Raw genomic sequence first — 12,391 nt, 5'->3', positions numbered from 1 at the left:
AATCAAGAAAAATAGACAATATTTGGTTGAAAGGAAAGTTGTCCGAAAAAATAAACAATAGAAAGAAATATTAGTTCGGAAATAAAGTTATTCTAGGATAGTTTTAGCAAAACATTTGATTAATAGACAGAACTAACATAACAAACAAGGACGATTTTGAAGTAATTATCATAGTTAATATAATTTTTCTTTTTTTATTTTATGTTAAGTGTAAAAAAATTGAGAAAAAATAAATAAGTGTGTCCGTTTGTGGATCGATATTAGATCTTTTTCATAGAAAATTTTTAAGTTCCAAACTTAGATTAAGATTTTCTCTTGGGTCCTCTTTTTGCGTCATTCAATTGAACTAGGTGTTATCTAAAATTAACGTGTGTTTGAAATTACTTGCATATTAAACATGTATTTATAAATTTTGAGATGATTAGTGCTGACTCAATTATGATCCATACAATAATGACCTGACTTAGGATTAACATTATTCTTATAACTAATCTTGTTTGTAGTCTGACCAATCGATCCATGGATCGTTTCGTATTAGATCAAGAGGTGTGTAGACTACTCGTTCTGTAGTTGATCGAACAGTTATACTATATAATAAGTTATTCAACCGTAAATTAGAAATGATAAATTATAATTCAAATATTGTGTGAATATAATGAAAAAATAATAATATCAAATCTCCCTGAAGATAAACTACTAATTCTAAAATTTAAAAAAAAATTAATAACAATAAAAAAGAAAAAACATAACACACACTCCAATCAAAAATCAACATTAACATCATCAGTTATTTTGTTCTAAAGTGGCAAACAAATAAATCATTAGGAAGGTGGATTAATGTTAGATGGGTGTTTCTGATTTTTTTTTCGGTTAGAGCAGAAGTTTGGAGTGAGAGAGATGAAAGAGAAAGGATTGAGAAGAATAAGAGATGAGAGAGGTGAGTAAGAGTTTGAGAATTTCTTGTTTTTTTTTTTAGTTTTGAGAATGAAAATTATTTAAATACTCTTGACCTTAAAACATAGAATTCATAATATATGATGATATTTTTGTCTACTAAAATTCAATACACTCTGCTAAAATAAATAAATATATATAAAATTCAGTATCCGATTAAGGGATATATTGAATAATCTATATTACCATATCTATTTCAAAGTCATTCAAATACTTCCCATTTTTTCAAAATTAGTAAACAAAAGGTTTATGTTCAATTTTGTACTGTTAAAAACAAATTTATGAAACAGATTTTATAGTCTAGATATAATTATATGCAATCAATTATCATTAGCTTTCCATTTCAGGTGTTAGCATTGAGTAACCTATGCATGACATTGACTAAATTAAGGTAAGAAAGAGAAACATACTCATTCATTTTGAGAAAGTAGCAAATAGGATTATTAAGAATATATGGTTCTTTCTGACTATATATGCAAATTAAGATGCGAATAAGCACCTTACTATATGTGCAAATTAAGATGCAAAGAAGCACCTCATAGTGAAAATGTAGCAGCCAAATAACATCACACAATAGGTAAATGCATACATATTATCCAAAATATGAATCTGCATAACGATGAAACAATGAGTAATCACTTTACAAGTTCACATGCAAAACAATAGGCCTATAAGTAAAATTTAACAAAAAAAAAAAAACTCTAATTACTATCAATATTATTTTGGTTATGCATTTTTCAATTTCAGTATACATGGAAATCAATTGAGATATACAAATGCAAGACATCATATTGATTTCACTGTGACATGCTCAAGTTCATATTTTGTGATGAGTCTGTTTATTTAATTCAATTTTTAGACGGAACTTTTAGCCTTCAAAAATAATTGTATTATTTGAACCTTGAATTGGGTTAAATGTTGTGCAATATTTGACAGATATTGATAAAAATGATTGACAAACTGTAACAACAAAATGGAAATTCATTCTTAGTTAGAAATTCACCCCTAACATTACTAACATATTAGATAAACACATAATTTTATATGTAGATTGATTTTTCTAATATATTGTACTTTACTAATGATTTCTTATTCAATATAGCTTCTATAATAGTACAAGAAATGACTATTATTGTGAAGCAGTGCTATGGACACAAATTACTTCAAAAGTTTTTGTGATGAATCTATTACAAAATGAAACCCAAACTGTCACAGCAACTGTTATCAAGTTCTGAACTCAGGTTCTGAAATTTCTATTAACACAATTAGTTGTAATCAATGTTGTCAAAAACAAGAAAAAATTGTAATTCATCTTATTTTGTTTGAAGCACTTTGCTCTAAATTTCAGTACTATTAAAACAGATTACTGTACTCCGCGTGCTTAAATGTAATATTTTTACTCAGTATATACTGATCATACATTATTCAAAACAATATTGTATTTATCATTCATATTTAAAATACAATGTCTATTTTATTTTTTTTCTAATTATTTTTAATTGTGATACTTAAAAACAATCATGCACAGGTAAAAATACTAATATATATATTAAATAGAATGAGTGAACTTAGCAAATGAGGGGTGCCTGAAGTCGTTGGAAAAGCTTATGTATTTGTTTTGTTACAGCTATGTTGTTCTGCAGTCGAATAGTTACAAATAAGTTTCTTTTTTGGAGTTCTGAATGAGTTTTACTTGTTATAAATTATTGATGATTGGAAATTGTCTGTAATGAATTGGAATGAAATTGTTATATATGATATTGTTACAATTGCCCCAATATGTTTATAATTTAAGCTTAGTGTCATAAAATGAGTATTTTTATCTAAAAAATACAATTAGTAACTCTAGACCAATTTTAAACACTACTTGGTGTATTTTAGTTTGATAATAGGTATGATATTAATTTGGTTTGATAATTGGTATTTTAGTTCTACTTGAGTGTACTTAATTTTCTTGTGTAAAGTTATGAGAGTGCAGAAAGCAGGGTTATTTTTGTCAATTTCTTTGAGGTGTTGTACAGTAACTTGGGGGTTCTAATAGTAAATACGCTTCCAGCATTTGTTTTGGGTCTATAGGTTCGGCCCACCACTTCGAGATGGTTCGATTTTGTTTTGTCCACATTGTGGTCAACGGTCACTATCATCGCCCAGCGGAGGCCGCGGAGAAGGCACGGTTGTTTACGCATCAAGACTCTTCCCTCTCTTTGAAGCATTCAATTTCAAAGTGGATGCTATAGACGGTACATTCTCTATAATCTTGAGGCTTAGTTAGGGTTTTCTGTCACTGTCATGGATTTCGAGAGTCTCTGTTCTTGCCATCGTTGCTCTCAGCTTCGCAGGTATTTCACTTTATTCATCTCCCTCAATTCAAAATTTTCTATAAAACTAAGATCTGGGGTGCAAAAGGATCCTCCCCAACAACAGATCGCAAATCTCTGCAACTTCGATACGGTTAACGTTGAGGTCGGGTACGATTTTAGGTGAAGAACAATTACGGCTGGTTTTATAGTTCGAGAAGTAAAGGATTGATTGAGAGAATTCAGAAGATCCTGTGAAATACAGGTTCGACGATGACCCTGTAGAATACATTATTGAGGATTCAGAATATCACATCATATGTTGCTAATGAACTCGTTTATGTAATTCAATTGTAAAAGGGAAACAGAGACTTTAGCAACCTTGATTTCAGCCACGTCAACCTAATCTTCCACAAGAAGTTCCGGTTCAAGGCACGTGCAATTGACCACTCCAGGTGGACCAGAAAGACAGTTAATTTTCCCTGCACACACACACACGCATACATATATATATATATATATATATATATATATATATATATATATATATATATATATATATATATATATATATATATATATATATATATATATATCAGAAAGATCAGGAACCACGTCCCACTTTTTGAACTAGCAAAGATTTACGGGCCAAAGTCTCAACTTTTAAACAAATGGATCTTTAGCATACTAAAGTTCTTAAAACCATTTTAACAATAATCAATACCCAATACATAAAAAGGGCATCCTTTTACCCATATAAAAAGCCAAACCCAGTCAACAAAATCATTAAATTTTTTAATTATTACTAAAATTTCTTAGAAAATCTATATTAGTTAAAACAAAGAATATTATACTGCATAGCATGGTCCCCCTGCTATAAAATACTTCATATATATAATTATTATCAAGACATACATATCATTTACAGCAATTTAATACTACCTAATTAAATTCATCTCAACCATTCGAATTCTGATAGTATTCAGGTTAAAGTATAAATTTTGTCTCTGAACTTTACACCCTTCCTCATCTTAGTGTCCACATGAAAAAAATCCCTACATTTTGGTCTCTACATGAATAAAAGTTTACAAAATGTTCCATGTTGTTTGTATCAGTATAACAATGTTAGATTTCAGCTGTAGAGCTGATGTTTAGTTCCCGTGTGAAAAATATGTACAATTCATTTTAGTCTCAACATTAAAGTTAAATAAACCCGATGCTTTGCTATTTGCACCTGACATTTTTTATCTTTCATCCCAACTACATGTATAAAAACAATAACAAACCATTATACTTTCCTTCAGCAAATGGCAGATACCAATCCACAAAGAATTTCTCAAGGACCAAAATTTAGATCAATATAAACATTTGGTATATACAATGAAAACCCAGATCTTCAGGATACATTATTAAATCGAACACGATTACCTTGTGAAGCTCCCCTTAATTTCCATACAGCTATGAATTCCAGTATCCATTCCTACACATCAGTTAATCCACAATGGTCTTCATCAAGAATCTTTTGCGCCCCGAGTAACATCAATGTTCTCATATTGCTGAAATGAGAAATTAACTGATTAAAGTTCATGAAATTTGAAATAGTTTGGAGTTAACATAAAAATGACAGTTTTCAGAAAATAAAAACGCTGGCTCATCGAAAAACCTCTGAACACTACCCTTAATTGGTTATGCATAAATTTGTCACCTAAGGGCCTTTTCAAACCCCTATTTGGCAGTTGTCCTAAATTTAAGGTGACAAGCATATCTGTCCCACATAAATGGTAATGGGTGGTGTCTATATGAGGTAAGAAAAGAATTGTCAAATAAATTTAAATTACTCTAGCAATAACAATAAGAATCAAATTTGTAACATCCCAAAAATAATAATCTTATTATTATTATTACTTTGTTCATCATGTGATTATACATATATACTTAATACTTATTTACAATACCCGTCTCACGGATGCTCCTCACCATCTTCTGCAACATTCTCTATAGATAAATCTACCAAATCATTTGCTCACGTATATAATATATATAACCGAAACACCACAAAAGAAATGAAGGGTAAGCTTATTTATTTTTAACAGTTCTATCATAATTTTGTAAGAATTTAAATAAATTTTGTGGTAACTATTCAATATAAATAAGCTTTCAACAACCAATACACCACACATCATTCATGCAAACTTAATCATTTAACAAAACTTTAACAAGACCTAAACTCAATTTTCAGAATACTCATGCATTAGATTGAATACTCATGAAAGTCATGCACTTGTCATGAACTCTTATAGAAAATATAAGACCCGAACTCCTCTTATTCCAAACCACCATCCTTATCCCAAAACACTATGACATGGTTAGTTCCTTTGCGTCCTCTAAATCACGATACTATTTCATACCAATCCTGCAGATTAATAAACATCCTTCGACTCTCACTACCTAAACCTCATTTTCTATATGAATATGTGTGTTTAGTAGAGTTATAATTACTTCACACTCCAGATTCCAACTCAATGCACAAGTCCCATTTAATTTGATATTTCTCCTTAGAAATGATCATATTCAGATAATTCACACAATCGCAATACAATCATATAACATGATCCAATAGATTTTCGGCACTCAAGCCCAAGTTCTATTCCATATAACATACACCATCACAACAACAGGTTCATCTTATCCATTCTCGTCAAATCATGAAAAACAATCATAGAAATTTCATATCACAATACATATCAAATATGCAGAATTCAATATCATTTATATTGTTCACATTCTCATCATCACTATCATTTCAGTTAGAAAGGTCATAAACAAATTCATGTACAACAATTCATCATCGGAACATAAAACAATAAATAACTAATTCAATCCAGCAAAATCATAAATCATACTAATGTTTTGAGCTTATAAAAATTAATAAGCTTCCTTTACCTCGAAATAGTTTGTCTAAAGCTAAAATTTTACTGCTCAATAGATTGAGCAATTCCCAACTAGAGAATCTGTTGTAAAATGTGGTCGGTTCAACATGCTCCTTATTGCCTCGTCTGCTCAGCATTGTGATCAATTTTCAAGCAGACTGACGTTAACTAACAGCAATGCTACTGCTGCACACTTTATCCTCGTATACATATCAGCTGGTTGTAGAGTGAAGTATGCTGCTTTGAGCTTAAAAGCTGTCCTAGATTTTTTCTCGTCTTATGTGCTTCTCATCTGCTACCAATAGTCGCCACAGGAGCATACCCCATCTCTAAAATGATGGTATCGAATAGGATCTCTAATTACAATATGTCGTTGCTCTAACTTTGCTATAAGTTTTGCAAACTTATGACAATCTCCACAAATCTTTAGGTTCTTCCATATTCTAATAGTTTTCTCTTTAGGAAAGCTCATGATACCAAAAACAATTGCTAGTTTCTCACTGTGGTATCTAAGAGAGTCTTCTCTTTGTTCCCCTTCAAGATCTTGTAGTACAAAATTTGTGTCAGGTACATAACCAGCACCAGTTAGCCTACAAATAAACAGGTTCAACTGTCTATTGATCTCATCTATTTGAGGATGTGATTTATCTCCCAAAATAAAAGCATGTATTTGCTTATTGACTTCAATCCAGCTACACCCAGGTTCTTTCCTTATGCCCCTTATTTTCATAGCCTTCCGAACTTCTGCAACCTCATTCCACCTTTTTGAAGTTGCATAAATATTAGATAATAACACATAAGCTCCTGTGTCATGTGGATCCAACTTTAGAATCTTTTTAGCAGCATACGTTGCTAAATCCACATTCTGACGTGCCCTGCATGCATCAAGCAAAGTCCTCCACGTAACAACATCTGGCTCACAATTCATTTCGTGAATTAACTTAACCATGTCATCAAGCATCCCAGCTCTTCCAAGAAGATCAAGCATGCACCCATAGTGTTCTCTTTCAGGATCTACCCCATACAAGTTCTTCATAGATCGAAAATAGATCCAACCTTCACTTACTAGCCCTGCGTGACTACACGCAAACAGAATCCCAATAAATGTAATATGGTTTGGTTTTGGACCCTTCACTTTCATGGACTCAAATAAATTGAGTGCTTCCATACTGAAACCATTTTGGGCCAACCCAGCAATCATGGTGCTCCAAGAAATTACATCTTTCTTGGTCATCCGATTGAAAATGAGCTTTGCATCCTCCAAACTACCACACTTACAATACATATCTAAAAGGGCATTGTTGAGGATAAGATCTTGGTCAAACTTTAGAACAAGAACATGAACCTGCCTCCCTAACTCCAACAACGACAAACTAGTACACGCTCTCAAAATACTAGTAAGTGTTGACTGATCTGACCGAAAACCTGCTCTGCTCATGCTCTTGTAAAGATGTAAAGCCTCATCACCATCACTGTGTTGAGCAAACGCAGCAATAATGGAGTTCCAAACAACAGAATCTCCAGTGACCATCTCACAGAAAACACTCGAAGCTTCCAGCAGCTCCCCCAATTTTGAGTAAACATCAATGAGCGCACTCCGAACAAATACATCAGACTCCAACCCCACTTTCATTATACAAGAATGCAGTTGTTTGAGATCAGACAACCTCTCACACGCTCTCAAAACAGAAGAGAAAGTAAACATGTTAGGCATGACACCATCCCTAAACATAAAAACCAAGAGCCTCACAGCCCTGTCATTGAGCTTGGCATTAGAGTAAGCGGATATCATAGTTGTCCACGATACAACATTTCGTTCAGGCATTTTATCGAACAACACATGTGCTTCTTCCAAGAGGTTGAATTTGACATACATATTGATGAGAGTGTTGATCAAAAACGTTTTGGGGTGGTACCCATTTGAGAATATGTGGCGGTGAACACGTTTGCCTTCCTTGACAGCACCGTGAGCCAGGCAACACTTGATGAGCTCAGAATAGGCGATAGCGTCGGCCCAAACTCTGCGTCTTTCCATGGCATCCAACACATGCATGGCTCTGGGAAGGTCTCGTTGGTGACAAAAGTTGAGTAGTGATTCTGTCTCTGTGGGCAGAGAGTGTGAAGATACGAGAGAGAAATTACCACTATATGAACAGTGATGCAAGGTCGTTGGTTGCAACAATAGTAAGTGCTTTGATATTTGAATGCTGCATATGTAATTATAATTAAGGGTACTATCACAATGTTACATATTTGAGTGTAAGTGTCAGTAAAACAAAAGCAGATACTAATTACCAAGTATTCCTTTGGGAAATAAGAAGAATTTAAAGAGAAATTAGTTAGTGGAGTTACTTTCGCACATCACACGTTTAATTGCTAAACAAAATAATAATACTAATACGTTATAGTTTGACGGGAGTTGAACTCACTACTAGTAGACCTATTGTAGGTTAATGAAAAATTTTAAATAAATAAAACTAAACAGATGTGTTAAGTGAGAATTGAACTCATGAAAACCATTGTCTATAAACTCTAACCAGTCAAAGGCCTCCGCCATCGTTCCCACATATCCCGGACCCGAGGATTATCTCACCGTTAGTTTCTGATTGTCGTTACTGCCACTATTAGTTGCTCAATTGTTTCAATTTCTCCTACTGTTGCGAAATTTAACAATTCTCATGCATGTAAAATGTGATGTTAGGGATATATCTTGATTCAGTTTCAATAGCTAAAGCAAGTGAAAATTAACTTAAAAGGCTGAATTTAATAATTCCGGTGTAAGTGAAAATTTAACAGGCTTGTCTCGTGACCTAAGATCATTTAGCTTTTCTAAAAGCGGATTTCAACATTTGCACTAGCTATTTTTATATGATGCTTTTCTTCACTCGTGAAAAAAAAATCGTATTTCATTTTTTCTTTTTCTGTTAGTGTGTACAAAGAAATTTATCCAACTAGGGCCTTAATTTACTCCTACGCTTTGATCCAGCGTCAACTACTTGATCAGAGCCGTCGCCGGAATCGGAACAGAAAAAATACCTGCCTCCAACGTCAGTGTTTCTACGGCTTAACCCGCCGAGAGAACTGAGCACTCTGAGAAACGGCGAAGCAGAATCGTGTGCGGGACGGAGCACCGTGGGGTGCAGCCGGTGGATGCGCGAGGATGCAATGAGCTTCAACATTGGCTTCGTCAATGGGATGAATGAAGGAATGGGGCTTTGAAAATTGAAGGTTGGTTCATGCCCTAGCTAGGTTGGATAAGATTTAGGTGACAAATTGGGATTCTACACTGCACAACACGAAACCGCCATTGGTGGTGCTTAAAACGAAGAGGGTTGTGTTCTTTCATCCACATTTATTAAAGCCCTTCATAAACCCTCGTCAGACATATTTACGAAAATAACCTCTTCTTGCAAGAAATACGGTTTGATCGTCTGTTGACAAAGGAGTGTTATGAATCGTGTTTGATGCGTACCACAATTAAAGTGAATTTCATTAAAAAATATTTAAACATTAGTAAAATAAATTTTTCATCTTCGAATTGTTAAAATAAAAAGTAATTTTTGTAATATTTAAATTGATTATGTTTAAATCGAATTGCTTATATGTTACTTTAAATTTTTTTCTCGGTGAACCTATAATTAAGAGAAGAATCCCAATAAACCTGATGCAGAAATATTTATGGAAATCCACAATGTTTCATACAAATAGTCCGATTTCTCGGTGTTCTTTGCTTTGTGAATTTTCCTGCATGAAATTAGTTCAGGGAAACTATTTCTTTGCAGAGTTATTTTTTCTATTTAAAATAAATTTAAAGTATGGATTTCAAAAAGTAATAATTTAAAATAATAAAAATAAGGTTTAATACCTCTTTTGGTCCTTAGAAGTTCAATGTTGTCCCAACTTTTGTAAAAAGTGTGCAAACAAGTCCTTTTTGGAAACGGCAGCTGACAGAGTGGACTGAAGTTAGCTATGTGGCTGTGTGAGGGTAATACGTGGCTGTGTGAGGGTGATACGTGGCTGTGAGAGGGTAAACGTGATAATATTACTGAGGTTAAGAAATCAGAAGTTTCGTTGATCTCCGCAGAAAACCGCGAGGCCAGCCCTCCACCTGCAGAAAACCAAAACCAAAAATAAAAACCAAAACCCAAAGATCCAGCGGCCAACCTCGGTGAAGTTTCATTGATCTCCGCAAACCTGTCGCTCGAGACCCACCGCGCGAACCACCATCGAAACCCCAAGGGTCGCGCCTCTGCCGCTGTGTCGCTCACAAGCTCCGCCGCCGCAGACCACCCCAAAGTTGTCGCGAGTTGTCCCAACGTGAGAGAAAGGAAGCTGCCATATGGTTGCAGAGCAGCGCCAAAGGAGAAGAAGAGAAGGGAAAACTATATCTTCCCCTCACATGAGCGTGACGAAGCAGACATAAGAAGAAGAGGGTAGAAAGAAATTGGGATTTTCAATTTAGGGTTCATAATCCTTTCAGATTGAGAGTTTTCCCTCTTAATTCTAATTTTAATTAGGTTCCTAATTTTCAAATTTAGGATTTTTTGAATTAGGAAAACCACGTATTACCCTCACACAGCCACACAGCCACGTAGCTAACTTCAGTCCACATTTTTTACAAAAGTTGGGACCACATTGAACTTCTAAAAAAAAGTAGGATTCAATTGAACATTTACCACCTTTTGAGGGACCAAAAGAGGTATTAAACCTAAAAATAATATTGAGGCATCGAAATCCATATATCTAAAGATGATATCAAGGTGAAGATATTGAAAGGAACAATATGATGTAAATAAGAAAAAGATGTGGACAACATGATTAAAGGAATATTGAAATAAAGGTCAAAGAGTTAAAGTGAATAAATAATTATCAAAATTCGAGTCGTATATCAAGAAACGTGGTATTATTAATTGGACAAAATAAAAAAAATTGGACAATAGTGAGTCGAAAAGGTCAAAATCGAAATAAATACAATTCATTTAGTTTTTCTTTTAATATTTTGGCTTAATTGTGAAAAATATGAATAAGTTATTCAAATGTAAATGAGATGATAAATTATTGTTATCATTCAAATACTCTGAAAACACTGCGAAAAAGGAAAATAACAAATCTAATTACGACGGCTACAATTTGGATTATTCTTTTCGTTAAATTCTTGTATTAATATATGGTTTACCTTGTTATTTTAGTTTTTGGCACTTTACATTTGCTAGTAGTCATTTTCATCCATCTTTACCTTTCTTATTTTCCTTTCTTATCTCTCCATAAATCATTCAATCTTTATATACAAAATATATGATTAGTGAAAAGAAATGTACAAGTTCTTTTATTCAACCCCACATCAAAAGATAAACGAATTATATATATATATATATATATATATATATATATATATATATATATATATATATATATATATATATATAATTATCTATAATATAAGTGGTTTATACATTAATTACATATTAGTTATGGAATTCAAGAATCAACACACTCTAATTTAGATTGAAAAAGAATAGTTTGCTTATTTGAAAAAAATTAATTTAATTTATTAAAAATAATTGACTGAATAATATCGAATCAAAATCCTTAAAAAATGTTAAGATTTATATCATGGATAAAATTATGTTAAATTTTTGTTTATTATCTAGTACAATAATTGGATCTTTAAAAAAAATCATTAGGTTTCTTTAGTTCAAGGGTGGCAAAACGAGTTTCCCATCAACCCATCAAGAAAAATGTGGGTTAGTCCAACATATTGAACCCATCAGCTCGTATCAACTTGACTTGTTTGGCTCATTAGTCAGTTGGATCGTATAACGGGTTGGTCGTAACTCGTTTGTGGAATCTCGAAACAACAGTGAATACAAAGTGTGCATAGTAAAATTCATGTTGTTTGAACTAAACGAAAATCCAAAATAAGAAGTGACAAAGTTTCTCGTAAGTAATAATGAAAATCACGAAAAACACAAACAAAGGAAGTAGCTTTGAGGACCCACTATGTTTCCTAAAAGGTAGATTTTGTAAGGCTTTGACTTCGTCAAAATGACTTTGAAATAAGTTTCAGGAATATAAACAAATGTTCAAATAAAAACCCTGAAAACAACAACAGGAACAACTAGAACAATTTTTTATGAGACCTAAATTGAACGGTTTGGACCAAAATACAGTAAATTCACTCGAGGTGAATAAAACACAACTCACAACCCC

General features: G+C 32.9%; 1 protein-coding gene across 2 annotated transcripts; it reads right to left on the bottom strand.

Annotated features, from left to right (window-relative positions):
* Window positions 1–3,455: 3,455 nt before the first annotated feature.
* On the bottom strand, window positions 3,456–9,623 carry REME1 (Pentatricopeptide repeat (PPR) superfamily protein). 2 transcript variants are annotated; one of them, XM_047299649.2, is made up of 5 exons: window positions 9,218–9,623; window positions 6,195–8,388; window positions 4,680–4,807; window positions 3,633–3,733; window positions 3,456–3,530 (listed from the first exon to the last, which is right to left on the bottom strand). In XM_047299649.2, exons 1-2 carry the CDS (start codon window positions 9,358–9,360, stop codon window positions 6,477–6,479), a joined length of 2,055 nt encoding a protein of 684 aa, XP_047155605.1. In that variant the 5' UTR covers window positions 9,361–9,623; the 3' UTR covers window positions 3,456–3,530; window positions 3,633–3,733; window positions 4,680–4,807; window positions 6,195–6,476. The 2 variants fall into 2 exon arrangements, with proteins under 2 accessions (XP_047155605.1, XP_087953106.1); XM_088096980.1 differs by having other exon boundaries at window positions 6,195–8,284; window positions 9,218–9,352.
* Between the last annotated feature and the right edge of the window lie 2,768 nt (window positions 9,624–12,391).

This window comes from Vigna umbellata, chromosome 8 (assembly GCF_029865625.1).
Source record: "Vigna umbellata cultivar VRB3 chromosome 8, Vumbellata_1.0, whole genome shotgun sequence".
Classification (NCBI taxonomy): Eukaryota; Viridiplantae; Streptophyta; class Magnoliopsida; order Fabales; family Fabaceae; genus Vigna; species Vigna umbellata.
This window is presented reverse-complemented; position numbering and strand designations above follow the sequence as displayed.

Bases quoted from the DNA above. Each gene is read 5' to 3' on its own strand.
- REME1 (XM_047299649.2), bottom strand. From the start codon at position 9,360: ATGTTGAAGCTCATTGCATCCTCGCGCATCCACCGGCTGCACCCCACG. The intron at 8,389-9,217 runs GTATTTTTTCTG...TTACATATGCAG, and splicing joins AACACTGACGTTGGAGGCAG to CATTCAAATATCAAAGCACT.